The following is a 27,907-nucleotide window of genomic DNA, read 5'->3' as shown; positions in this document are numbered from 1 at the left end:
CCCTAGCCCACTCTCTCACTCTCTGCCCTTGTTCCTCTGACTGGGGAGATTATTGACATAATCTTCTGTCAAGCATCTGTTAACTTCCGAAGCTCCCTGTATTTTTATGTCATCTTTACATCACTGTCTGTTTAACTACAAGATCACTTCATCTCTTTCTGGACATCAACCGGTGATATTGAGAGAGTTGTCCCAACCGACAATGCTCGAGATTCATCCAGTTTAATTAGAACTGGCATGACAACAGAGACTCAGAGAAAATCCCAATACTAAGTAATTGACATGAGACAGTTCCACTTTAACCACTTTTATTCACAATGTCACCACAGTTACTATCAATATCAGGATAGTAATAACAGGGTTACCATCAATACAATAAAAATAATATAAATGTTAAATGTGGCCAATGCCAGGCATTTCTTAGCGATTGTCTCTATTGATCTCTTCCCAGACAATACATGTCAATCTCTGTGTGTGGTTTTAGAGCTTTATCTACTCATATTTAATTTATGGGTTGAGGTACTGAAATCAAGCACAGTCCAGGGGTTGAGTTACTGAAATCAAGCACAGTCCAGGGGTTGAGTTACTGAAATCAAGCACAGCCCATTTCACAGTTCAATCCAAAACATGTAAAAAATAAAAGACAAAAATAAGTTCCAGGTGGCTAGAACCTCTTTTTAACCTCTACCTCCTCCCTTCAACACCTCTCACAGTCCTCTCCCTCCATCTCCTCCCTATCCAGTGCATCCTCAATCTCATCCATCTCTCTCTCGCAGTCCTCACACCCCTTTGTCCCACAGCCACCAGCCATCATCACCAGCCCTCTGTGATCTGGAACCCCCGGACCGGGGTCGATCATCGCCCCCTGCTTGCAGTGCTGGAGCAGGCTGCTGACTGAGCAGGCGCCCCCGGCCGCCTGCAACACCTCGTCGTATGAGGGGGCCTGGATGGCCGCCCGGGCCTCCTCCAGACGAACGCGGGTGCGGTGCTTCATCTCTATCAGCGTCTTGGTGTAGGAGTTGAGGGTGAAGACGGCCGCCGCCATGCAGCAGCTGAAGGAGATCCAGGCTAGACTGAGGGTAAGAGAGAGAAAGGATGGTAGGGCCGTAGTGGTCATTGGTTATGAATAGGCTGTAAATATGGCCTAGAAGTTTAAAATATGCTGATATCGGGTCCAGAATTAATGGATCCCTTGATAAAGATAAGCAAAAAACACAGTATAAAATAAACAATACAAATACTGTGCTATATTGTATGCTCACTTTTTTGTATTATTATATTGTTTTATACTAATACAGTTGCTCAGAATTGTGTTAGTTTGTCTAAGAAGTCATGTAAAAAAATATATAGAAAAAATATTGGATCCCAATAATTTATTATTGGATAATCCAATTATTGGAATATTGTTTTCAATACTCCAGTACCCTCCCCTTGCGTGGATAAGGTCTTTTTAATAAAATGTTTTATGAAATTGGAGAACACATTGGGAGGGATCTTAAACCATTCCTCCATACTGATATATTTCCAGATCCTTGATATCCTTATTCTGCTTCCCTCTTCAATTCAAACCACAGGTTTTCAATGGGGTTCAAATCCTGAGACAGATGGCCATTGCAAAATATAGATTTTGTGGTCAATTAACCATTTCTTTGTGGATTTGGACCCCTATCTTTTTGAGATTTGTACTAGTTGATAAACACAATCGCTTTCTCTGAGAAATTGTAATAGTACGAAATAATACAATTATAAAAAATAAAATAGCAAATAGTTCTTTGCTCATCTTTATGAAGGTATCCAATAATTCCGGACTCCACAGTTTTCAATTGGACTGTGGTTAGAAAATACTTAAGCTAATGGTTGGAGACAGTGCCTAGGTAAACAAACCAATCATGTCCAAAGACTGCTTTCAGGGTAAGGGAACAAAATAAGCAATTTTGTAAATTTGGGTGAACTATGCCGAAGGGAATAGTTACACAAATGACCAGCCGTAGTCCCAGGTCTGTGGCCTCCAATCTTTTGGCCCAATGCTCACAGTCATCTGGAACACTGTGGTGTACATCATATGAGCCACCATCCCCATCAGACCTGAGAGAGTGAGAAAGGGGGAAGGAAGTGTGATTTATTTTCTGACAATCTCTTAATTTATTTGACCAACATCGAATAATCAATGCTTTACCTTGTGAATATTTCTACAGAATGCTCAAAAGCCTTGGTATAGATCATTGTGGTGATAAGAGACATGTCCGCTTGTCGTGGCCGTCTCACCTGAAAGGACCGTGCATATTGCGGCAAAGGCGTTGATCTTGAGAGCGTACATCTCCTTATGGGCACAGAGACAAAGCACCTCCACCCACATGAGGAGAAAGCCCATGGCCAACAGGCCTATGTACGCAAACTCTGATACTACTGACAGCCACAGCACCCCTGTGAGTGAGTGAATGAGTGAGTGAGAAATAGATTGAGGAAGAGAGCGATAGAAAGAGAGAGGGGGAAAATGAAGATTGGAGAGAGGTAGAGCGAGAAAACGTTGGCATACAGTGCTTATTTGACTTGACGACCCGCAATTTAAATGGCGACGTATTAGCTTCACCTATATCTACTTTCAATGAGCACAAACCTTGTGTCTCTCCTGGAGTCAATTCAATGAAGCTCCGGCATTTCTCCTCTGTAAGACAAATACAATGTGATTAGCAACAAATACAACTTAAGTCAGTATATTCACTTGTACTGTATCTTTTAGGGCCTTGTCAAGGAAATGGGACATACTGATTTAATTTAGATCCCTTGAGTGTCTGTTGTGAGATCTTAAAATAGTGCTCCAATTGGCATAGGTAATCGGAGGGGGACACTTTCTGGAGTAGAATAATCCACCAGATGTTCTCTATCTAGGGTCAAGGCAAAAGGTCTAACTCTCCCCTCTCTACAGTGATTTTGCAAATTAGTCCTAAGGTGACAGGCAGACATTACTTTGAGTTTTCCTTCATTGACTCGAGCTTACATTGCCAACATTAAAGATGATTCAACTATTAACAGAGCACCCGCTTGTGATGATTTACTTCTAAATAGCCTTGGTTGATTAGGGACTATCCCAGATCAGTGAATGCGTATGGTGTTACAGCAACCAGTCTTGCAGAGATAGATTGACAGTGGAACAGCCACATTCAAAGATACAATGGCAATTGCTGATAGATATATCAACATTATAGTGCATTCTAGTAACTAGTGTCCAGTCATTATTGGGGTTCCACAAGTCAACGTCCTAGGTCCGACTCTATTGTAAGACTTCACTCAATCAAGGTTCTGTAGATCAACAGCCTAAAACAAGAGCCGTCTCCTGTTTTATTCACTTTTCCAATGAAGTTCTCCGTGTCAAGCAGTTACTGGCTAAGGCTAGAGATTAATTTACATTTTAGCCATTTAGGAGATGGACAACCACATATCACAGTCATAGCAAGTACATTCATTGAGGAGATTGGATCTTACAGTGCAAGAACCAGGCATCATTAGGTTGTTGGGATGAAAGCTACTTAACCCCCCTTTCTATAAAAGATAAAGCATACTTAAACAATGGCCTGGATTAAGACCCAATGCTTACCCTCGTTGTGTGCCTCGCAGGACAACCAGAAACCTGTGTGGAAGTAGCGCAGCATGTACTTATCCTCGCCTGTCTCCCAGATGTAGTGCACTGCGTTGGCGAGGGCCTTTTTCTGAAGCCTCGCCTGCTCTTCCTTTTCCAGGGGCGACAAGGTGATGTTGTTTGACGGCTTCTTAGGGTCCAGAGTGGGAGTCTCTGAGGAAAAGAGAGGGTAAGAGGGTCATTGGGACAGGAACGGTTAGACAGTTTTAGGCTAAATATATGCATCTAGTCTACACACCGTACTACTGTAATTTCTCTACAATAAACTCCAGAAACACACATCTTCAAACCATTTTTCTCAAAGGCATTTCAAGACCATAATTGAATATTCTTCAGGGACAGAGATAAAATGTGCCCATGAGTCCATAAACCACCCCCTGGTGTCAACGGAATGAAGGGGCAACAATCTACAGCAAAATCCGTATGAAATCTGTTTTTTTACATAATCTACCTTATGTAGAAAATTGCATATTCCATGGCAATAGGCTTAGACAACAATGTAATCCAGATAAACAACAAAGTTTGAGATTACATACATTGGGCTTTGTCAACAAACCTTTGTGTGCCTTCTCTGAAAAGCAACAATTCTCAGTGTCATGATTCATGTTCGGGCTCCACATTCATTCTTGCACAGGTGAATAGGTGAATTATTTCCCTACCTGTGGTGTAGGGCTGGCTGTTGTTCTGGCCGCAGTTCTTCAACTTGACCGGGGAGAGGCAGAGGGGCTTGGCAACCTTGTGGGTCCCCTCGCACCAGTACGAGGTGCAGAAGGCCAGGATGGACAATGCCAGGGCCAGTGAGGTCAGGGACAAGGAGAGCAGGGAGCGGTTGCATCGTGACATGTTCTCCAGCATGGTGGCTTATGGGTGTGGGTGTGGGACAGGGGCCACTGCTAAGAGAAAAAGTGGCCCTCCGATGGAGAGACAGAGGTGGGAGAGAGGTCGGGGGAGAGACGGGGTGTCTCAAGAGGAGCTTGAGACTAATGATTGTGAAACAGGGTGATGGGGGCTGGTTAGAGGACGGGTACAGGGATGACAGATGAGAGATCAGCTAGAGTGAGGGCAGTGATGACGATGAGGAGGGAACCGGTGGGGGGACTCAATGACAAGGCAGAATGAGGGAAATGGAATGGAGCGATATAGAGTAGAGAAAGGGGGATTGACAAAGGGGTGGTATGGCAGAGTGGGATTAGGAAACTGAGAAAATTATGGGATGGAAGAAGTAGAAGAAGAGGGCAATAGAGCGGAGGATTTATTCACCGAGCCAGATGGATTGGATGAGGGCTAGCTAGCCTCTGTCACCTTCAATTAGTCCTTTCGATAATTCCTCCACACTTTACACGCTGATCCAGCTGTGGTCCCGCAATAACAACTTGTGATGAATAATTTGCAAATCAAAGCAGTCATTGAACTGAGGCAATCAGGCAGAGAGCTTTTGATTTGGGAAGAAAAATATATATCATGAATTTCTTACATTTTACATCCATATGCTACATCCCATATTTCCAGTATATGACATGGATTTATCATGTGTTCGTTGGCATACAGTTGTGTCCTGGAAGATAACACTTACATTTTACCACGTTTTATAGAACCACTAATTATTTTCTCCTGTCTCCTTTCTTTTTCTCTGGAAAAATTCTGTTCTTCCCGTGCATCTCAGCTTTCTCAGGAAGATTGTGATTTGATATAATGATTCGTCTACCTCTCTGTAGACCCGTAATCCTCATTAATCTGTGTTAATCTCCCTGTACAAAATCAATCTGTTTAATCCCACACTCGTAACGTCTGTCCAACCACCTATAGAGCAAGACAAATAATTTGGATTAGTACCGGGAGGAGTAATTAAGGGGACACAATCTACAGAAAGCACTGGTCTTGATGTAATCTCCTTTATGTAGAAACATTTCATATCACATGGCAATAGGCTTAGACAACAATGTAATCCATATAGTCAGCAAAATTTGAGATTACATACTGTATATACACTGGACTACGTGGATTACATAAACAGACCATCATCATCATCATCATAATTTCATCATCACAACAATCTTTATCATCATCACAATCTTTTGCATCACAATCCACACAATCGTCACAATTGTCATCATATCCTGTCATCACAATCTTTATCATTGTCACAATCACAATCTTCTGCATCATCACACATCATACTATGCGGATGGTTTAGTGTACTGGTCTGGGCTGCGTTCAGTACGATTTACGTTCTGGAACGTTCAATTGAACAGAAAAGGCTACTGAACGACCAGTTGAAAAACAAGGAGGGGTTGGGAGATGGTGAATGCAGTCAGCATGGCCACTGCCATTTAAACACGTCACACATTGCTTCAAACCACACCCACCAAACAGGAGCAAACATAACTACTCAAACTTTGTTCAAGAACGTTTTGGGGAAGCGTGTTGTTCTGAACAAACCGTTCAGCAACGTAGCAAACGTTCAAGCGAACTAAACGCACCTCTGAGGTCTGTCTTGACTCCATGAATGATTATTGGATACTTTAGCGCAGGGATCATCAACTAGACTCAGCCGCGGGCTGATTTGTTCTTGAGCTGATGGTCGGGAGGCCGGAACACAATTACAAATAATTTGTAGACTGCAAATTGACCGCAAAGAAGCCCAAACAGATACAGTATAATACTTGCATAAAGCAATCATTTCAACCTTGCTTACCATCACATGTTTCTCTATTATGCGTGGGAATACTTGTGAACAGATTTCTTATTTAAAAATCACTTGGATCTTATTTCCTGGTGTTTTTAACTGTATTTAATGTTCTACAATGAAACAAAAAAACTATGTTATTAGATTTTTTTGCTCAGAAAACTTGGGGGGACAAATTCCGTCCACGAAACTTGCTTTAGGGAATAATCATTGAAATATTAATTCATCTGTGTTGATATGGTCTTTGCTATTTTACATAATCTGACAAAGATAGCAGAATCACATATGTTTGTGTATTCTATTTAATCTGGCGACATCTGCATCAATTACCACTATACACTCTTTGAAAAAAGGTGCCATCTATAACCTAAAATGGTTATTCGGCTGTTCCCATAGGAGAACCCATTTTGGTTCCAGGTAGAACCCTTTTGGGTTCCATGTAGAACCCTGGACTCTGAATAAGAGCATATGGTTACATGTAAAAATGTAATGAAAAGACCACAGCCAAATAACCTTTTTGGAACCCTTTTTTCGAAGAGAGTAAAGCTGTGTTGTTGCCAGATTGGGTTTTCAATTGCGGCACAAAATAATGTCAGAGATCATTCCTCATTACAGTAAAAACAGGAGTTAATCAGACTCCGGTATTTAATTTATCCCATCATGACACAAAAATATTTCAACAATTAGAATAACCTTCAAACATTGTAAATTTCTCCCAAAAGTATTAAATTACAAGCTCTTCATTTTACAAATCTGTAAGCGTTTCAACAAAACGTGTGTTGCAAACTGTCAATCAATATCTCCTTCCTAGGAGTCTCATCCATATTAACTCCAGATACTCCGGCAAAAAAAATGTTTTTATACTTGACTCGAAACCGGAAAATATTTGCAGCAGTCTAGGAACCGCATCAATTTAATGCGTAAACCAAAGAAAATCTCCTATCCCCATTGTCCGGCAATATGATTAAATATGACACAGCCACACAATCACACACGCAGTTTCATGTCCTGTAATAGTTGTGCCTAGATTTGAGTTCAAATGGCCATACCGGTTGTATTTTCTCTGTGCTGCATATCGCTGGGCTTTCCATTGAGTCCTTATCCCCCCATACGGTTGTACAATACATGCATGAAAGTTACCGAACGGATGTTTGTGAATGAAGAAAAAATATATATATTAAAGAAGCAAAAAAAACATACCATATAAGGCCTTCAGAGACATCGACACTCTGTCCTCTACCAGATTAACTTTCTTCACCTTTTCTCACTCTCTCTCCCTCTCTTCCTCACGCTTCTGCCTTTCTTGGGTGAGTTTCTATCACAAACCCATCCAGATTTCACTTAATCCTCACAAACCCATCTGTTACTTTCTCTCCCTTTGCTCCCTATATCTATCTATCATCCATCGTCACATTCTCTCGCTCTCTCTCCCACAATTTCTTACGCTCCACTTTAAGCAAATCCATGATTCTACTTTGTAGTTCACTACATAATGATTAAGGGTCATGTGTTGTTCTATACTGTTTATCTGTTCGCCTCCGGGGAATCCCCATCTTGACCCGGATGACGAGTCACCGCCCCGCTTTCCAAAGGTTATGCCATACTCTGAATGAGGAGTGGAATTAGAGAATGTACAGTATGTGCGCCGCTCACCCCCTCGCTTTCATCCCGTCATCTGGAGTGTTCAAGTTATGTAGTACACTCAACACTGATCCACCCAATCTCCCTTCGACCCAGTAATCTCTACTCCGTTTAGATCACTCCCCTTCAAACAGCTGTTCCTCAAATTATGTCCACAAATCACTTTGAATCATCACGATTTTGGCGAGGAGCTGAAAGAGTGACGTGAGCGACTGAATTAAAAAATAATTGAAATTGGGCATTAGAATTGTGGCCACATGCGTGTAGGTGTAAACTAAAAAGGGAGATATAACGCTGTACTGGAGTGACTGTAGTGACAGATGTTTCACCAGCCCTCATGTGGCCATTTGTAATATAGGTACCATCACTGATGTGGATTGAGCATAGGCCATACACCTCAATCAAGAGATAAAAGGCATTGATGGAGACACCTTAAAACAAGAAATGCCAACAAAAAAAAGAGAGAATTTGCCCATACCATAGTCAGATCTGAGATCTCAAGTGTTGAATAACTTTATTTCTCAAATGTGTACTGTCACAGTTTCCACCACAGCCTTGACATAAATAAAAAAAAGTATATCATACGAATTAAATGACAATAGTAGCCACAATAAAATGTATTATCGTAACAATACTAATCCTTTTGCACTACGATTCAGATGAATTAATTTTCATTTCACTTCACATTTTGTGTACCGTCTTGTTGTATTTCAACTGTTTTGTTTGAGGCCAAAGAGGAAATGCAAAACACAGAATGACAAGCATCCCGTAGGATTCATAGGCCTTACGATGAAAACTCACTGAATAGATAAACATAACAATACCGTGTGCATGGGATGTTGTCTTGTCATACAAATATTTGACAAAAAGACTTTCAACTGACTGAGATACAGTTTTCAACAACATACGCAAGGACAGGAAAAAAAAGATGACAAATTCAGCTTTCATTTGTACACAATCTGTTTGTTCCCAAACACAAGTAAATAAGTAGACTTAAGTGTATAAAATGACAAAAGCAAAATAAAGCCACTATTGGTTATTGGCTGATAATGTGGATGATTATGGGTTCTATCCAATTGGATATGACCTTTTCCAACTAAAGTCAATGGTCAACTAAAGAAGCCCACAGGACAAAGACCACTTTGATGCTTGCTGTCAGTAATGTGAGATGATTGAATTTGAATATGGCTCTAGTTTGTTTTGAAAGTATCTGTCGGAGGCCAAGTGTTCAAGAAACAAACAAATAATTGAATTAATAAATACAGTAAATAGGCTAATAAGTACATTAATAAATAGATACAATTGTACTTAAAAAAATATTTAAAAATCACAAATAAGTTACTTTTGCTCAAGGATCTCACCTCCACACAAAACTCTCTCTCTCACACACACACACACACACACACACACACACACACACACACACACACACACACACCTCCTGATAGCAGCTCTACTGACGTCCTGTTCTTTCTGTGTACATGTTCCATTGTAGACTACTGTAATGATTCATCAGGTCTTCTTAACCCTCCATCCACCTATCTCAGAGCCTTATTAGTCAAGCATAGAGAAGGTGAGCATTGACAATAACCAGTCTAATTGAAAAATCACAGCACAAGAACAAAATCACAGAAAGACTAAATGGAACTAACTCCTACGGCCCCATCTCAGCTTCCCACTCTTGAAAGAACCGAAATGAACATCGAATCAACCAAAATTGAATGTTTTTCTTGGAAAAACTATTTTGAGATACTTATATTTTGTCTTGTTTCATTTCTTACATATTATTGCATACACTTACATTGGACATGTACATTATATTAACCATTGTAGATATTGGGGTTGAGGAAGGTGAGCTGGACAGGTTGTAGCTTTTCAAAAAAGTATAGGATTGTTGTTCCGTTGGGGAGGATCTCCCATTCTGGTGTCTAAAATCATGTGTCACTGCAAAGGGACCACCCTCCCATTTGAGGAGTGGAAGCTCCACTGCAGAGCCACTGCAGCGTGTCCTGCCTGAGGAACCCAACCCAGACAATTGGGTTGTACCATCACAGCTCCAAAACAGGGGCATGCCATCTGAGGTCCCATTTCAGGCATTGCCAGGCCAGGATGAGGCATTCCCAGGGAATGGGATGATAGCTGGGTTAAAGGAGGCCCCAGCAATGGGTCGTGGGACCCAAAGGTGGGTAACACCGTAGGACATGTGGGTGGAACCAAAAAGGCTGGAGTTTGGGGAGATTGTAGTACGAGACACTCCAGCAATGGATGTGACTCTGCCCATAGGGCCAGCCATGCCTGGGCCTTGTAAAACGCCTAGGAAATTAGGAAAAGCAAAAGAAAAATGGGGCAAGGGAGGGAGGACAGATATACAGTACAGAGCATTCCAAGAGAGAGTATAGAACAGAGAGAGGAGTGAAAAGGTTACATCTCTAAAATCTATGCATGGCTACTACCGATGCTGACCCACACAACAGTTATGCACTATAGGGGGGAGGAAGGCCTAGTGAAAACACTGAATCACAAACACTGCTTTAAATGAACATAAATATACTTCTCATATTCACCCTCTGGTTCTCTCTGTCTATCTCTCTCAGGGTCTGGTCTCTCGTTTACCCGTCCTTACTTTGTTACTTGGTGCGGGGGGGTGTTTAGGTTTGGGGGAAAGGACTGAGCCCACGTCCACGAGCGAAGCGCCGGCACCATGGAAGGAAGCTGGCGATTTGCTGTCTTCGTCCGCTGTGGCTCCATTGTCTGTAGAGAGAGAGAGAGGGAAATTAGGCCTGCGAAATATTACAATATTATCACAATATTATAATATTAGTGTGTATCATGAAAGATATATGACGACAAGGGTGTGTCAAGTATAGTGTCGGAGGCACAGGCATAGAGGGAAGACAGACGGAGCGCTAACACACAAACACATGACTGGGATCTGTTAGAGTACACAGGCGCTCTTCAGCTCAGCTTGACTGAAAAATGGAATACAGTGCTCAACAAAGAGACATAGGAATACATTTTAAAAACATCTTACCCCAGGGCACTTCAATTGCCGACTATCCCAGAAAATGAAAAAAGGGGCACTCAGATGTCTGCATGCAAGGGTGTTTAAGGTTTATTGCCAGGACAAACAGATAGGCTTACACTGTGGCGTGTCTGACGCCTTCCTCGGAGCTTGGAGGCAACAGCCTTGAGAAAGCATACAATACTACAGTACATTACCTGTGCCATTACTTGGAGCTCCCCATGGGTCAGAGTTCATAGCGTCTGTGGTGGTGGAAGCCCCTCCATCTCCCCAGGGGTCTTCTGTGGATGCTGTGTCGGTGGGAGCTGCAGGTGCACCCCAAGGGTCATTGGCGGTGGGCGGAGACGATGCTGGTGTAAAGGGGGTGGGGTTAAACGGATTTAAAGGGGAACTCCAATGAAAAATTGTTATATGGAAATTGTGCTCTACATCTGAAAATGATCGTATACACATTTTATATCATGTATTTAACCTAAGGATTGAGACAAAAATCTGAATTAAGAGCTCATGTGATGGTGTCACAAGATTATAACCATCACTGCTTACCTGTTGGTCCCCATGCGTCACCATCAGCCTTCGAGCCATCGCCAAATGGATCTGTGGGGGGAGAGGCAGCTGTGGTCCCCTCGTCTCCCCAGGGATCAGCCTTCTTTTCGGACAGTGGATTAGATGGAGCACCCCGCGTGTCTGAAGCATCGGTTTTTGGACTGGATGGTGCACTAAAAGGATCAGCACCCTTCGTTGGGACATTCAATGGGCCCCCAAAAGGATCTGAACCGTCTTTTGGTGCCCCAAAGGGATCTGAACCGTCTTTTGGCATATTGGATGGTGCTGAAAATGTATCCTCTTTTGGTGCCCCAAACGGATCAGCTTCAACTTTAGATGGTGCATTGGACGGTGCCGAAAATGGATCATCTCTTGGTGCCCCAAACGGATCAGAACCACCTTTTGGTGTATTGGATGGTGCTGAAAATGGATCATCTTTTGGTGCCCCAAACGGATCAGAACCACCTTTTGGTGTATTGGATGGTGCTGAAAATGGATCATCTTTTGGTGCCCCAAACGGATCAGCTTCAACTTTAGATTGTGCATTGGACGGTGCCGAAAATGGATCATCTCTTGGTGCCCCAAACGGATCAGAACCACCTTTTGGTGTATTGGATGGTGCTGAAAATGGATCATCTTTTGGTGCCCCAAATGGATCAGCTTCAACTTTAGATGGTGCATTGGATGGTGCCAAAAATGGATCGGAACCATCTTTTGGAGCCGCAAAAGGATCTGAACCATCTATTGGGGCACTGGCTGGTGCCGCAAAAGGATCTGAACCATCTATTGGGGCACTGGCTGGCGCCGCAAAAGGATCTGAACCATCTATTGGGGCACTGGCTGGCGCCGCAAAAGGATCTGCTTCTTCTGTTGTAGCATTAGATGGTGCACCCCATGCATCCTCGGATGGAGCTTTGGATGTTCCACCCCATGTATCCTCGGATGGAGCTTTGGATGTTCCACCCCATGCATCCTCGGATGGAGCTTTGGGCGCACCCCCCCAAGGATCAGGAGCGGGTGCTTTGGCTGCTGCGCCCCATGCATCGTCCTCTGATGGTTCATCTGCCCCGCCAAAGCCATCAGCAACCTTAGGCTTTCCTGCTTTGGCGGCATCCTCCCATTCAAGCTCTTCCTTGGTCATCTTTGACTGCAATTACATAAGAGACTGGACAATCATGATGTCAAACACACATTTATTTGGTAGATGATCCAATATGTCCGAAGTGTACAATCATTTACCTTTGAAAGGTGCCTTTGAAAGTCCAAATAAAGGGAGAAATCTGACTATTAAGTTGTAATACTTACCCTTCGTTCCTCCTCTTTTTTCTGGGCCTCTCGTCTCAGTTTTTCTTGCTTCTTGGCCTCAAAGCTGGCGGCAAGATCAGCCACAGACGGGATGTTGGCTAGGGAGGGGAGCCCGGTGGCTCCTGGGACATACACTGGCTTGTAGTTGGGGTCCTTGGGGTCGTTGGGGTCGTCCGAGGAGGCTGTAGAAAGAGCACGATAAGATATAGCATAACGAGATACATTATTATGGTAAAGCAGGGTTGGGGTCAATTCAGTTTTGTGTCCTGTGGGGATTTTCCAAGAATGTTTTAAGGGAAATGGTCAATTGAAGTCTCTCAAATTTTGAGTGTGCTCTGTAACGCTCACCAGTGGCGTTCTTTGAGATCTTGTCTCTGGTCTTGAGTGCAAACTCTCGCTCTTCCTTTAGTTTCTCGTCATCCTCCATAAGAACCAGTACTACCTTGGCCTTCTCCCTCACGTTCACCCCCTGTAAAGGATAGCATGAGGAGACATCATTAGTACTGCTAGGCAGCTCTCTTTCTGAAGCATGGTGCTCCCTAAATGTAACTGTGCAGAATTAGTAAGGGGAAGCTCAAATGATCCTGTATGCATGGAAAAGCAATGTGTTAGCTTAGATGTTAGTCGAGTCAGATACCTCAAGCCTCACTCAATATTTGGACTGGTCTCCCGGACCAGTTTAAGCCTATCCCTGTTCTACAAAGCACTTTCACTGGAGTTATGCTGGAGTTATGCTAATAATTATTATTCATTAGTAAATTAGCTCACAGTGAATTTCTCAAGTGGGGAGGCTTCAAAAAGAGTACATTGGAGATGGAACCTGCATATCAGAGGAGTTGGTGGGACAAACATGCATTTAGCCAGCTTTAGTACCTGATCTTTCCCATCCTTGTCCTGGAAACGGAACTCTGTTAGCGCTTTCACAATGTAGATGTTGTCCTTCATCGTATTCAGAACGCGGTCTGAGCCCGTCTTTAATAGGTTCTCCAGCAGAGTCAATGACTGCAGTTGGGGGATGGGAGAAAAACAAAATGGGGGATCCAGATGAGCGTCCCCTGCTCCGTAAAAACACATTGCGACTTAATCACTGAATGGGAGCGATCATCAACAGAAAAATAAATACATAAAAAGTTAAGTTGGCACCATAGTGTGGCAAAGATGGGAGGGTATTTATGAAATTACAAGCGGATTGTAAAAACTGAGAAAGATTACCATACATACTGTATATATTTCCCATGCCAATGCACATCCTGTGGAGGACATTTAATTGTATCTGATTTGTGGCAATATAAGAAAAAAACAAAGAAGAAAGTGTCAAATAATATAAAGACCATATTTTCACAGAAAGATAAAATATATGGGCTACAGTTTTACAAAGCACTTGAAAAACCACCAACCAACCTGAATAACCAAAAATAAAAAGGAAGGAAAGGAAGACCCAGAGTTCTCTGCTGCAGAAGATAAGTTCATTGGAGTTAACTGCACCTCAGATTGCAGCCCAAATAAATGCTTCACAGAGTTCAAGTAACAGACACATCTCAACATCAACTGTTCAGAGGAGACTGCATGAATCAGGCCTTCATGGTCGAATTGCTGCAAAGAAACCACTACTAAAGGACACCAATAGGAAGAAGAGACTTGCTTGGGCCAAGAAACACCAGTAATGGACATTAGACCGGTGGAAATCTGTCCTTTGGTCTGATGTATCCAAATTTGAGATTTTTTGTTCCAACCGCTGTGTCTCTGTGAAACGATGAGTACAAGAACGGATGATCTCCACTTGTGTGGTTCCCACCGAGAAGCATGGAGGAGGAGGTGTGATGGTGTGGGAGTGCTTTGCTGGTGACACTGTCTGTGACTTATTTAGAATTCAAGGCACACTTAACCAGCATGGCTACCACAGCATTCTTCAGCGATACGCCATCCCATCTGGTTTGTGCTTAGTGGGACTATAATTTGTTATCAGGCCAATGACCCAACACACATCCAGGCTGTGTAAGGGCCATTTGACCAAGAAGGAGAGTGATGGGGTGCTGCGTCATATGACCTGGCCTCCACAATCACCCAACCTCAACCCAGTTAAGATGGTTTGGGATGAGTTGGACCACAGAGTGAACGAAAAGCAGGCAACAAGTGCTCAGCATATGTGGGAACTCCTTCAAGACTGTTGGAAAAGCATTCCAGATGAAGCTGGTAGAGAGAATGCTGAGAGTGTGCAAAGCTGTCATCAAGGCAAAGGGTAGCTACTTTGAATAATCTCAAATATAAAATAAATGTTGAATTGTTTAATACTTTTTTGGTTATTACATGATTCCATATGTGTTATTTCATAGTTTTGATGTCTTCATTATTATTCTACAATGTAGAAAATAGTAAAAATAAGGAAAAACCCTTGAATGAGTAGGTGTGCCCAAACTCTTGACTGGTACTGTACATGCGTAATTATTTATCTTTGCCCTCACCTTGTAGATGTGCCTCCAGTTCTTATCGTCTTTGAGGCGTTTCCACAGCATGGTCATGATCTCATTGCAGGCCACCACATTGTAGGTGAGGTCCGAGATGTCAGCCATCTGCGAGCTAGAGGGACCCCATGGGTCATTGGAGGTGGCCTCCCTCACCTGACAGACATACAGCAGTGTTAATACAGATTATTGTTCACTTGTACTACTGTATTTAATTGTAGGGGAAATACTGGTGATAGAGTCACTGGTGTTACAGACAGGGGTAACAGATGGAGAACTGACTCATGCGCTGCTACAGAGGGTGTGTCTTATATTAGAAGGAAGCTGCAAAGGTATTTTGGAATGCTGACAGTGTCAACTGAACAGCATATGTGGCCAATCTTACTCTGCAAGGGCCAGTGTGGATGCAGGCTTTTGCTCCAGCCAAGCAGTACTAGGTTGATTCTACTAAATGATCCAAGACTGTGATCAGTTGAATTAGGTGTGCTACTAATTGGCTGTCACAAAAGAATGAACCCACACCGGCCCTTGCAAGGTAAAATTGACGCACCCTGGGTACAACATCAAGAGGAGAGAACGAGAGGGATAGTCAAGATGAAGGGAAGCATGTCGTGGCAGAGAGTGCAAGGAAGATGAGACAAATCAGGAGAAAAATCTGAGAATGCAGGACAGAGAGCAAGAAAGGAGAGAACAGGAGGAGTGATGACAGAAGAGAATGAGAAATGAGAGTGGAGGGAAAAGGAGAGGGGTCAAAGACAAGATGGGGGATGGGGTAAAGTACATAATCTCCCTTACCTTGACCTCAGCCTCAGAGAAGTTTTGAACAAGGTTCTTCAATTGTCGGCGTAGCATAGAGGACGTCATGACGCCTAATGGGGTGTCTCAAACCACAAGGACCTAGTCAGTATAAAGACTAGTAACAGCATGTACACACACGGACACATACTCAACGGAAGCAGACAGAGCTTTCGTCCATATATGAATGAAGCTTCTGTCTCGCCTCACGTAATGGCAGGTATCAACACAGGAGAAGCTGCTTGGCATTTATACTAAATCATGCTGCTGATAGCTACATCTCCATACCTATTGAAATAAAACGGATAGCGGGGGGGATGTCAAAGACGTGAGTCTGTCTTGCGATCTGGTCTCACTGGCTTACTGGATGCTCATTATTTTAGTCTCTCTCTCCACGACGACATCGGGTCCCAGCACACACAGATCTGGAAAAAATATTCTAAAAGGGAGCAAAGCAATGACATAGCTAAGCTAGTGAAGAAGCTACTTCACATGCCATTGGGCAACAAATTGTTTGTGTTTTTATAATGTAAATGCCAAACAGAAAATGCCGAAAGCAGCCTAGAAACTAGACCTAGTCATGATTGCGACCATATCAACACCATTCATGTTTGCAAAAAGCTAAGCTAGCTCTGTGGCTAGCTAGCGAGCATTCTGCAATGCCAATGCTATGGCGACAAATCCAGGCTCTGCAGTGTTACCGATCAGCTATGCACTTGAGTAGGCTATTGTCGATTTAGCATGTTATTTGGCAATTTTCGTCTTGTCACAAACGCTAGTTGCGTTTTGTACATCCATCTACGAAATGCATCACGATTCAGCACCATGGACAGCGACCGGCGTAGCTAAAAACCGTCAGTGCGTCTTCATGTCGAATGTTGTTTTTAGAGCAAGCTTTAGCAAGCGAACCAGTTAGCTGTCAACGACAGATGACTGATGACAGCTTTGGAAATATAGCTTTGGTCTACTTTTATGGACAACTGACACCTTTAAAATACATACTTCCATTGAGCATACATGTATTTATATGATTCTGCGTCTATTTCAAAGGAATACGAACCTTCGAGATGTTTTCAGAGATCTGCAAAAAAAACTACAATTTCCGCTTCCGTCTGCAATCCGCACCTGACTAAAAGGCCACTCCCCCTATTTAATAAGTACAATGATGTTAGGCTACATTGTAGTCAATAAAATTAAACAATGTAGTAACAGTGTCTTTATTGAGAGGGAAACAAACGACTCTGTTCGTTTATTTGTTTCTCCACAAATTAACAGATTATTATTGGGAGCAGTCTTGCCTGTTTCTCATAAAGTCGGCATTTTTGGGGTCTCAAATGTCTACATAAACATCTGTTTGCATTGGTTACAAATGCCATCTAGGGGTGCTTACACATCTATGCATATTGGCAGTGGTGTAAAGAACTTAAGAAAAAACACTTTAAAGTAGTACTTAAGTAGTTTTTGGGGGGTATCTGTACTTTACTTTACAATTTATATTTTCGACTACTTTTACTTCACTACATTCCTTAAGAAAATATTGTACTTTTTACTCCATACATTTTCCTTGACACCAAAAAGTACTTGTTACATTTTGAATGATTAGCAGGATAGGAAAATGGTCCAATTCACACACTTATCAAGAGAACATCCCAGGCCATCCCTACTACCTGATCTGGCGGACTGCCTAAACACAAATGCTTCGTTTGTAAATGATGTCTGAGTGTTGGAGTGTGCCCCTGCCTATCCGTAAATAAATAAAACCCAAGAAAATCGTGCCATCTGGTTTGCTTAATATAAGGAATTTGAAAGGATTTATACTTTTACTTATGATAGTTAAGTACATTTGATCAATTACATTTTGAATGCTTAGCTGGACAGGAAAAATGTCAAAATCATGCACTTATCAACAGAACATCCCTGGTCATCACTACTGCTTATGAGCTGGTGGACTCCCTAAACACACATGCTTCATTTGTAAATTATGTCTAAATGTTGGAGTGTTTCCCTGGCTATCCGTAAATAAATTTAAAAAACAAGAAAATGTTGACACCTGGTTTACTTAATATAAGGAATTTGAAATGATTTATACTTTAATTTTTGATACTTAAGTATATTTTACTTATAGGGTGACTTCTACTTGTGGTGTCTACTTTTACTCAATTATGACAATTGGGTACTTTTCCCACCACTAATTATTGGAAGGGGTATGCCGCCTTATAACATTGGGGGATGTGCTCAGGGTCAATGCATCCTGGAACACAAACTCCGCTCTTGAATCCCGGTCACGTCATCGCCGTCTCGTGGCTTGTGAGTGTGTAGGCCACTCGCAAAAACCTGAAAGGACCGATAAATACGACACACATCATCAATTTATTTGACGTAAATGGCGGCCGAAGGCGAATATGAGTCAATCCTGTGCGTTAAACCCGACATCAATGTTTATCGCATACCACCGAGGGCTACAAATCGTGGATACAGGTAAATGCAAAGGGTTGGCCCATTTTTTGGGGTGTTGGACTAAACGCGCGGTGCCGGTGGTTCTATCTGTTGTCAGAGTGCTGCATTGTGTGTGTGCGCCTATATCTGTCTGTTTGCTCAGAGGATGTTTACCGCTGTTGTGTGTCTAATATTTGTTTTGCGTAGGCCTATGAGTCATTAATTATTCTGCCCCATTGGCAATATTGATGTTACACTCGCAAAGCTGGCATTATCAGTGCGGATGAATCGAAAGTGAATGGCATGCTATGTCTATTTGCGTGTGTTGTTTATCACCAGTTTACCCAGAAAATGTATTGATGTAATGCATTGACCGCAATTGTTATATGAAGGTATATAGGTGATACATAGCTCTATATCCTTTTGCCAAGGCTAGCAATCATTCTACAACAGTCTTATTGTGACAGTAACATTTTATTACAGAATTGCTCAAATAATGAAACCATTGTCTATTAAGGACAACTGAAACAAGCAGTGCCAGCTGCCAGGGAGGATAACAAGTAGTATCAGCAGACTACTGTTTTCAATCTGGCCTATATGCGTGTGGCCCAGTTAACTGCAGGCTAAATGGTTTTAATTGAGATTCTCTAAGACTGTAGATGATCTGATATGTTATTAATTGGGGTTTGTGATCTTCATAATAGTCTTGCTTCAGCCTTCAGGCCTTATAAGAACAAGACAATTGGGTCAATTCAGAATTATCTCCATATTACACAGTACTATTTGTTACAAAAGCTGTCTGAGAACAGTTTTTAAATAGGCACTGTTTACTGACCTTATGATGTACTTCCTGTTTTGCTCTGTTGTTGGCTACCTCTGACCTGGGTATTAACTGTAGGGCAGCAGACTGGAAGCTGGATGTGCCCGATTGGTCAGGGCGCATGCGGATCACGGCGAAGGGCAAAGTGGCCTACATCAAACTGGAAGACAAGGTCTCAGGTGAGAGAGTGATGAAACTGTGTGTGGTGCACAGCTGCCCCTTTGTCCCAGCACTGCTCATCAGGAACCCGTTCGATGTAGCCAGTAAATAGAACTTCATACAGCTTATCTGTGTGGAATATTATTATGTTTTCTCCTTCCATCCTGCAGGGGAGCTGTTCGCCCAAGCCCCCGTCACAGAGTATCCCGGCATCGCAGTTGAAACCGTAAGCGACTCCAGTCGCTACTTTGTCCTGCGAATACAGGATGACAATGGTGTGTGTGTATATATATATATATGAGTGAAAGCCCCTCCCTGTGCGTTCATAGCTGTCAGACTTTTACACAGGTCATATAGTGTTATGTCAGCTTCCTTTAGCAGGTTATAGTACTTTCATCCATCTATGTCAACGTCATGTCTTGGATCGCATTCAAATTTGTCAGCTCTCCTCAAATGTCAATTCACAATACACTGTCAGATCCATGCCTATGCACTCATACAGCTATGTCAACCTACTCTCTCAGGCCGCAGTGCGTTCATTGGTGTTGGATTCGGGGACAGAGGGGACTCTTTTGACTTCAACGTGTCTTTGCAGGACCACTTTAAGTAAGTGATGGAAGGGGTCACGCCAGGGACCGTGTGACTGTTAAGGCACTCAAACACTGGTGCTTCACCATTTCCCACTAATAACAAACACACCTACTGTGGTCTGTCTGCAGCATAAGCTGCCAGCCAAAACTAAGTGTCATTGAATACGCTTGTTCCAGATATTGCACTTTCCAAAATAACTGATGTGACATTGCTTTTTCCAGTGTCAGGGCACATTAAGTTGATTTTGTGTGTGTCTCACAGGTGGGTGAAACAAGAGAATGAGATCAGCAAAAACCCTCAGGGGGCAGCTTCGGGACCAAAGCTGGACTTGGGATTTAAAGAAGGACAAACCATCACCCTTAATATTGGGGTAAAGACCTGGAACAATTAAACTAGATAATTCTTATAGAAATTGTATAACAAAATTATAGCCTGTGACCCTGGGGTTTGTTTGGGATTGGCCATTTAACTTTTCACCAACACCCAATATTCCTTAAGTGTTCCAATTTCAATATTTTCCCTATCATCCTTTCTCTCTACCAGCAAGGCAAAAAAAGAGATAAGCCACGCTCACAGGGGGCAGGTGGGTCTGGTCTCCTTCCACCGCCACCAAAAGGCAAGATGGTTCCTCCTCCTTCCTCTACCTTCTCCAATCACAACACAGTGCCTCAAACAGGAGGCCCAGAGATCGGTACAGCAGTTAAAACTCTTAATATAGCCTTGATTAACTTTTCTCTATAGCTAAATAAAGCTTTTAATTTGGTAGCTTTGGTTGTTTATTCTTTCTCTCTCAATTCAAATGGGTTTTTATTGGCATGGGAAACATATGTTAACATTGTTTATTTCACTTACTTTGGCAATCACAAATGAACAGTTGCCATTGAACACACAAAAGGGTCTCTTTTTCTCTCTCTAGGCTGTTTGCTAGATCTGGACAGTAGTAACTCCAACACTGTGGTCCAATCATCTAATCCCAGCACTGCTCTTTGGGGAGACTTCTCCACTCCTGCAAGGTAACTTGTTACAACTGTCTGTGATGAGCTTATTTTAGCAATTTTTTTGTTATGCTATGACATACTGATATACACTACCAGTCAAAAGTTTGGACACACCTATTTATTCCAGGGTTTTTCTTTATTTGTACTATTTTATACATTGTAGAATAATAGTGAAGACAAACTATGAAATGACACACATGGAATCATGTAGTAAACAAAAAAGTGTTAAACAAATCAAATATTAGAGATTCTTCAAAGTAGCCAGCCTTTGCCTTGATGACAGCTTTGTATACTCCTGGCATTCTCTCAACCAGCTTCACGAAGTTGTCACCTGGATTGCATTTCAATTAACAGGTGTGCCTTGTTAATTTGTGGAATTTCTTTCCTTAATGCGTTTGAGCCAATCAGTTGTGTTGTGACAAGGTAGGGGTGTTATACAGAAGACAGCCCTATTTGGTAAAAGACCAAGTCCATATTAGGGCAAGAACAGCTCAAATAATCAAAGAGAAATGACAGTCCATCATTACTTTAAGACATGAAGGTCAGTCAATCCGGAAGATGTAAAGAACTTTGAACGTTTCTTCAAGTGCAGTTGCAAAAACCATCAAGCACCATGATGAAACTGCCTCTCATGAGGACCGAGACAGGAAAGGAAGACCGTTACCTCTGCTGCAGATGAGTTCGTTAGAGTTACCAGTCTCAGAAATCGACAATTAACTACACCTCAGATTGCAGACCAAATAAATGCTTCACAGAGTTCAAGTAACAGACATATCTCAACATCAACTGTTCAGAGGAGACATAATCAGACCTTCATGGTTGAATTGCTGCAAAGAAACCACTACTAAAGGACACCAATAAGAGGAAGAGACTTGCTTTGGCCAAGAAACACGAGCAATGGACATTAGACCGACGAAAATCTGTTCTTTGGTCTGATGTATCCAAATTTGAGATTTTTGGTTCCAACCTCTGTCTTTGTGAGATGCAGAGTAGGACGGATGACCTCCGCATGTGTGGTTCCCACAGTGAAGCATGGAGGAGGAGGTGTGATGGTGTGGGTGTGCTTTGCTTGTGACACTGTCTGTGAAATATTTAGAATTCAAGGCACACTTAACCAGCATGGCTACCACAGCATTCTGCAACGATACGCCATCCCATCTGGTTTGCGCTTAGTGGGACCGTCATTTGTTTTTCAACAGGACATTGACCCAACACACCTCCAGGCTGTGTAAGGGCTATTTGAGGGAGAGTGATGGAGTGCTGCATCAGATGACCTGGCATCCACAGTCACCTGACCTCAACCCAATTGAGAGAGTTTGGGATGTGTTGGGCTGCAGAGGGAAGGAAAAGCAGCCAACAAGTGCTCAGCATATGTGGGAACTCCTTCAAGACAGTTGGAAAAGCATTCCAGTTGACTACCTCATGAAGCTGGTTGAGAGAATGCCAAAAGTGTGCAAAGCTGCCATCAAGGCAAAGGGTGGCTACTTTGAAGAATCTAAAATATGTTTTGATTGAACATATTTTGGTTACTATATGATTCCATATGTGTTATTTCGTAGTTTTGAAGTCTTCACTATTATACTACAATGTAGAAAATAGTACAAATAAAGAAAAACCCTTGAACGAGTAGGTGTGTCCAAACTTGTGACTGGTACTGTACATGCTTGATATTCTGTAACACCGATATTGCTATGAGTCAATCAGCCTGTAAACATTGTATCTTTATCTTCAGTTCTCTCCCCCCAACATCACGACAACAGCACACTCTGAATTGGGGCCAGTTTTGAGTCCACGTCACGGCATGTTTTTTTTTATTTGATTCCATCGCTGAACGCACCGCCTCCCTCTGTCACTACAATACAACAGAAAACTGTCCAAGAGGCAAGGAACACCATGCACTTCTAGAATGTCTTTATCAAAACTATGAATGAGTGTAGGCTATAGTCTCCTCCCAAAGTAAAAAATAATAATGAAGTCATATTTTGGATAATAATGCAAATCTATTGCACATATTCAATGTTTTGGCATATGAGATTTATGGTAGGTCTTCAATACCGCCTAAGGGCTATGATGATAGGATCTTCAATTTCTTGTTGTCACAGGAATAGGAGCAATATTACAGTACTGCTTTTTACCCAGAAACAGTGCCCTCTTGTTAATGTTTACCTAATCATCACGGCATGCTTGATTTATAGAGGGCAACACATAGGGAGACGTCCTTTCCCATATGATTTTCTTCTGATCATAATAGGGAAAAGGATTTGTAGTAATTAATTGCTAGGACTGTAGCTCAATTCCGTCTTCTCCTCAGTGTGCATTTGTTCACTCCCCCTCAAGGATTTAAAAGCATTGGATTAGTGTATGCATTGGCTGGAGGGAGTCTACCATATTCCTTATGATTGCATACAAACTATAGGCGATTTTTGGGAGAACAGGGAGAAACGGAGTAGAGCTCATATTGATGAATGTATCTGTTACCATTGTACTGACCACCTCACACACTGGGCCTTTTTGAAGAGAGAAGAGCATGTATCTGTGTTTACTTTGTGGAGGACTTGACAGGGCACTCTACAGTCCATTTGTAGGTAGGTAGGTAGTTGTGATGTAGTGTACATTGGATGAAAAATGGGTTAAAATGCATACTTGTAATGAAAAGAATGACAAGTAAATCGGTATAAAACGAACAATATGCTCAAAAGTGCTATTCAATGATTAATTTGTCTGTTTATGAAATAAGTAGCCTGGGATGCTAGATCTGTGTTTGTCTATTCCTCTATCAATAGCCAATGCAGAAACCAATCTGGCAACCAGGCTGTGAAATAAATAATATGATTGTCTAACAGTGTAATTTGATGAATGTATGACAACTCCAGCTATTGTTGGGGAGGATGTGCTGCTGTTTATTGATGAATGCTGTTGGAAGTGAATGACTGAAGTTGCCTCATGTCAATAGTGTTTGTTTACCTTCCCCAGAACATGGTTTCACATGGCTCTGTCACTGGATGCGTACTTATGATTTATTGCCTTGGTTCTCATTACTCATCATGACATGTGAAAGTGGCAATAAAAACCTTCAAAAGGAGTCGTGTGTCTTTATGCATCTAATGGATGATGCATGGTAGAAAAACTTTGATGTTCATTAAGCTTTTAATTTTTCAAGTTAAATGGAGTATTTTGTTATTATTTCATGAGAATGTTTGACGAAGGGTGTTTTTTGCCTTCAAGGTTTTTCTTTATTTTCTGCATGGTAGAATAAAGTAAAGACATCAACTATGAAAGAACTCATAGGGAATTATGTTGTAACCAAAAAAAAAATATTAAATTCTTCAAAATGTAAAAATATATTTTGATTTGTTTAAAGTAGCCACCTGTTGCCTTGACAGCTTTGCGTACTCTTGGCATTCTCTCAACCAGCTTAATGAGGTTGTCACATGGAATGTATTTCAATCGACAGGTGTGCTTTAAGTTAATTTGTGGAATTTCTTTCCTTCTTAATGGGTTTGAGCCAATCAGTTGTGTTGGGACAAGGTAGGGTAGCATATAGAAGACAGCCCTATTTGGTAAAAGACCAAGTCCATATTATGGCAAAAAACAGCTCAAATTAGCAAAGAGAAATGACAGTCCATTATGTTAAGACATGAAGGTCAGTCAATCCGGAAAATGTAAAGAACTTTGAAAGTTTCTTCAAGTGTAGTTGCAAAAACCATCAAGTGCTAAGATAAAACTGGCTTTCGTGAGGACCGCCACAGGAAGGGAAGACCCAGAGTTACCTCTGCTACAGAGGATGAGTTCATTAGAGTTACCAGCCTCAGATATTGCAGCCCAAATAAATGCTTTACAGAGTTCAAGTAACAGACACATCTCCACCTCAACTGTTGAGAGGAGACTGTGTGAATCAGGCCTTTATTGTCAAATTGCTGCAAAGAAACCCCTACTAAAGGACACCAATAAGAAGAACAGACTTGCGTGGGCCAAGAAACACGAGCAATGGACACTATACTGGTGGATATCTGTCCTTTGGTCTGATGAGTCCAAATTTGAGATGTTTGGTTCCAACTACTGAGTCTTTGTGAGACACAGAGTAGGTGAACATATGATCTCCGTATGTGTGGTTCCCACCATGAAGTATGGAGGAGGAGGAATGGGGGTGCTTTGCTGGTGACACTCAGTGATTTATTTAGAATTCAAGGCACACTTAACCAGCATGGCTAACACAGCATTCTGCAGCGACATGCCATCCCATCTGATTTGCACTTAGTGGGACTATCAATTGTTTTTCAACAGGACAATGACCCTGCACACCTCCAGGCTGTGTACGTGCTATTTGACCAAGAGGGAGAGGACCTGGTCTTCGCAATCACCTGACCTCAACCCAATTGAAATGGTTTGGGATGAGTTGGACCACAGAGTGAAGGAAAAGCAGCCAACAAGTGCTCAGCATATATGGGAACCTCTTCAAGACTGTTGAAAAGCATTCCAGGTGAAGTTGGTTGAGAGAATGCCAAGAGTGTGCAAAGCCATCAATGCAAAGGGTGGCGACTTTGAAGAATCTAAAATCAAAAATATATTTTGATTTGTTTAACACTTTTTTGGTTACTACATGATTCCTTATGTGTTATTTCATAGTTTTGAGTTCTTCACTATTGTTCTACAATATAGAAAATAGTGCAAATAAATAAAAAACCCTTGAACGAGTAGGTGTGTCCAAGCTTTTGACTGCTACTGTATGTCAAAGGTGTTAGATAACATGGCTTCCCAAAATACATTCCAAAAATGTGGATATAAATTTTTCAAGTTTTACATTTACATGCCTATATCCCCTGACAGGGAAAAAGTATGTCAAATAGTTGTTGTGGCTGTCAACCTTTACCACTAGGGGGAAAGCCCAATGCTGATCACTACAGAGCCACTTTGAATTGCTTTGTACATGCTCTGCTTTTACAGTGGTGGAAAAAGTGCCCAATTGTCATACTTGAGTAAAAGTAAAGATACTTTAATAGAAAATGACTCAAGTAAAAGTGAAAGTCTCCCAGTAAAATACTACTTGAGTAAAAGTATCTGATTTTAAATATACTTAAGTAACAAAAGTAAATGTAATTGATCAAATGTACTTAACTATCATAAGTAAAAGTATAAATCCTTTCAAATTCCTTATATTAAGCAAACCAGATGGCACGATTTTCTTGGGTTTTATTTATTTATGGATAGGCAGGGGCACACTCCAACACTCAGACATCATTTACAAACGAAGCATTGGTGTTTAGGCAGTCCGCCAGATCAGGTAGTAGGGATGGCCTGGGATGTTCTCTTGATACGTGTGTGAATTGGACCATTTTCCTGTCCTGCTAATCATTCAAAATGTAACAAGTATTTTTGGGTGTCAGGGAAAATGTATGGAGTAAAAAGCACTTTATTTTCTTTTGGAATGTAGTGAAGTGAAAGTAAAAGTAAAATAGTAAAGTACAAATACAAAAACAACTCCATAAGTCGTACTTTAAAGTATTTTTAGTTAAGTACTTACACCACTGTGCTTTTAACCTGCCACCCCAGCCTCAATACATCTACTCACACCTATATACTGTACACGGGACATGAAGGTTAACACAGGCCCACGCCGATTCCCACATTGAACTGCCTCACATTATCTAAAACACGAAAGGTTGAGAAGTTAAAGGCCCAGTGCAGTCAATGGGAGTTTTGGGGGTTTTATGTACATATATTTCCACACTGTTTTAATAGGAGGGAGTTTTTGTCCTTCTAAGGTGACATCACCATGCGGTAAATTAGTTACTAAGCCAATAAGAAACAGAGTTCCAAACCTCAAAGCCAATAACAGCTCATTTTCAGTTCCCCACTCAAACCACCCCTAGACAGTCCTAGCAAAATGCTTGAGAAATTTCTCTTTGCTAAGAAGATGTTTTTGTCCTTCAGACATTTGAGAAATGGACATCTATCTCAAAGAAAAGCAAAATCAACATATTTCTTGAATTGTGTGTCGAAGAGTGGTGGTAATCAAGCCAACTTCTGAAAAGTGGTCAAATCCTTCAAACAAAACTCCACCCGTCATAATGCCCAGCAGGATTTGAAAGCCTCTGGTCCCATACTAGACAAAATGGAAATTTGTAGTGCTTTTAATAACCATTTTGTGCCAGCTAGCCATCTGTTTGAAAGGATAATCTATGCCAATGTATCTCATTCCACTAGAGGGAGTCCTTTAGTCACATCAGATTGTAGAGAATGAGGCAGACACACATTTATTTTTATTTTACTTAACTAGGCAAGTCAGTTAAGAACAAATTCTTATTTACAATGACAGCCTTGGAACAGTGGGTTAACTACCTTGTTCAGGGGCAGAACAACAGATGTGTACCTCGTCAGCTCGGGGATTCAACCTAACAACCTTTCGGTCACTGGCCCAAACACTCTTAACCACTAGGCTACCTGCCGCCCCCACATACTTGATTTTCATTTCAACCATTTGATTTCTATGATGTAATGTTTATGCAGGAGATGATTCACTTGACCTCTTCTTTACTACTGCTCTCTGCCCCGCTCGTCATTGAACCTCTGACCTGTGTTTTTAACTTGACAAATTGCTACTGGTGATATCCCTAAGATTTGGAAAGATTTGGATCAACTCCCAGCTAAGAACTTTTTCAACTTCTCAATCTATTCTACATTTCCACTAGTCTGGTTTAAGACCTGGACATAGCACTGTTTCTGCCACTATGCTTGTTTCAGCTGATGGGTTAAATTGCCTAGATCATAAAAATCGTTGTGCTGCCTTATTTAGAGGCCGTTCCAAGGCC

General features: G+C 41.8%; 3 protein-coding genes across 12 annotated transcripts; 1 reads left to right on the top strand and 2 right to left on the bottom strand.

Moving 5' to 3' along the window:
- Positions 1–291: 291 nt before the first annotated feature.
- Positions 292–8,074, bottom strand: LOC112229863 (germ cell-specific gene 1-like protein). Of its 3 annotated transcripts, XM_024395967.2 has the most exons (8): positions 7,524–7,948; positions 5,211–5,437; positions 4,297–5,069; positions 3,596–3,790; positions 2,618–2,665; positions 2,266–2,424; positions 1,974–2,085; positions 292–1,073 (listed from the first exon to the last, which is right to left on the bottom strand). In XM_024395967.2, the coding sequence occupies exons 3-8, from the start codon at positions 4,490–4,492 to the stop codon at positions 698–700; spliced, it is 1,086 nt and encodes a 361-aa protein (XP_024251735.1). In that variant the 5' UTR covers positions 4,493–5,069; positions 5,211–5,437; positions 7,524–7,948; the 3' UTR covers positions 292–697. The 3 variants fall into 3 exon arrangements, with proteins under 3 accessions (XP_024251735.1, XP_024251736.1, XP_024251733.1); XM_024395968.2 differs by lacking the exon at positions 7,524–7,948 and adding an exon at positions 7,977–8,074 and having other exon boundaries at positions 4,297–5,437; XM_024395965.2 differs by having other exon boundaries at positions 4,297–5,437.
- Positions 8,075–8,447: 373 nt separating this feature from the next.
- On the bottom strand, positions 8,448–17,240 carry LOC112229864 (epsin-1). 6 transcript variants are annotated; one of them, XM_024395969.2, is made up of 10 exons: positions 17,155–17,240; positions 16,383–16,533; positions 16,095–16,180; positions 15,300–15,455; positions 13,711–13,839; positions 13,186–13,306; positions 12,838–13,019; positions 11,533–12,679; positions 11,184–11,336; positions 8,448–10,715 (listed from the first exon to the last, which is right to left on the bottom strand). In XM_024395969.2, the coding sequence occupies exons 3-10, from the start codon at positions 16,161–16,163 to the stop codon at positions 10,555–10,557; spliced, it is 2,118 nt and encodes a 705-aa protein (XP_024251737.2). In that variant the 5' UTR covers positions 16,164–16,180; positions 16,383–16,533; positions 17,155–17,240; the 3' UTR covers positions 8,448–10,554. The 6 variants fall into 6 exon arrangements, with proteins under 6 accessions (XP_024251737.2, XP_042166410.1, XP_024251739.2 ...); XM_042310476.1 differs by lacking the exon at positions 17,155–17,240 and having other exon boundaries at positions 8,448–10,277; positions 10,529–10,715; positions 16,383–17,144; XM_024395971.2 differs by lacking the exon at positions 17,155–17,240 and adding an exon at positions 16,796–17,143.
- Positions 17,241–18,309: 1,069 nt separating this feature from the next.
- On the top strand, positions 18,310–24,180 carry LOC112229287 (adaptin ear-binding coat-associated protein 1-like). 3 transcript variants are annotated; one of them, XM_024395119.2, is made up of 8 exons: positions 18,310–18,572; positions 19,434–19,529; positions 19,680–19,784; positions 20,034–20,115; positions 20,362–20,470; positions 20,644–20,791; positions 21,017–21,113; positions 22,831–24,180. In XM_024395119.2, the coding sequence occupies exons 1-8, from the start codon at positions 18,497–18,499 to the stop codon at positions 22,883–22,885; spliced, it is 768 nt and encodes a 255-aa protein (XP_024250887.1). In that variant the 5' UTR covers positions 18,310–18,496; the 3' UTR covers positions 22,886–24,180. The 3 variants fall into 3 exon arrangements, with proteins under 3 accessions (XP_024250887.1, XP_024250889.1, XP_024250886.1); XM_024395121.2 differs by having other exon boundaries at positions 18,312–18,572; positions 19,437–19,529; XM_024395118.2 differs by having other exon boundaries at positions 18,314–18,572; positions 19,429–19,529.
- The last annotated feature ends 3,727 nt before the right edge of the window (positions 24,181–27,907 follow it).

This window comes from Oncorhynchus tshawytscha, linkage group LG31, assembly GCF_018296145.1.
Source record: "Oncorhynchus tshawytscha isolate Ot180627B linkage group LG31, Otsh_v2.0, whole genome shotgun sequence".
Taxonomy (NCBI): Eukaryota; Metazoa; Chordata; class Actinopteri; order Salmoniformes; family Salmonidae; genus Oncorhynchus; species Oncorhynchus tshawytscha.
Note: the sequence above shows the minus strand (reverse complement) of the source record. Positions and strands in the feature narration are given on the sequence as shown.

What these genes read in the sequence shown, in the direction of transcription:
- LOC112229864 (XM_024395969.2), bottom strand. Translation starts at nt 16,163, where the DNA reads ATGACGTCCTCTATGCTACGCCGACAATTGAAGAACCTTGTTCAAAAC. An exon ending in AAAAAGAGGAGGAACGAAGG is followed by an intron (nt 12,680 to 12,837) that starts GTAAGTATTACA and finishes ATGTAATTGCAG; the next exon opens with TCAAAGATGACCAAGGAAGA. An exon ending in AGCTCCAAGTAATGGCACAG is followed by an intron (nt 10,716 to 11,183) that starts GTAATGTACTGT and finishes CTCTCTCTACAG; the next exon opens with ACAATGGAGCCACAGCGGAC.
- LOC112229863 (XM_024395968.2), bottom strand. Translation starts at nt 4,492, where the DNA reads ATGCTGGAGAACATGTCACGATGCAACCGCTCCCTGCTCTCCTTGTCC. An exon ending in CTGCGAGGCACACAACGAGG is followed by an intron (nt 2,666 to 3,595) that starts GTAAGCATTGGG and finishes TTTGTCTTACAG; the next exon opens with AGGAGAAATGCCGGAGCTTC. An exon ending in GACTCCAGGAGAGACACAAG is followed by an intron (nt 2,425 to 2,617) that starts GTTTGTGCTCAT and finishes ACTCACTCACAG; the next exon opens with GGGTGCTGTGGCTGTCAGTA.
- LOC112229287 (XM_024395118.2), top strand. Translation starts at nt 18,478, where the DNA reads ATGGCGGCCGAAGGCGAATATGAGTCAATCCTGTGCGTTAAACCCGAC. An exon ending in GCGAATACAGGATGACAATG is followed by an intron (nt 19,785 to 20,033) that starts GTGTGTGTGTAT and finishes CTACTCTCTCAG; the next exon opens with GCCGCAGTGCGTTCATTGGT. An exon ending in GACTTCTCCACTCCTGCAAG is followed by an intron (nt 21,114 to 22,830) that starts GTAACTTGTTAC and finishes CTTTATCTTCAG; the next exon opens with TTCTCTCCCCCCAACATCAC.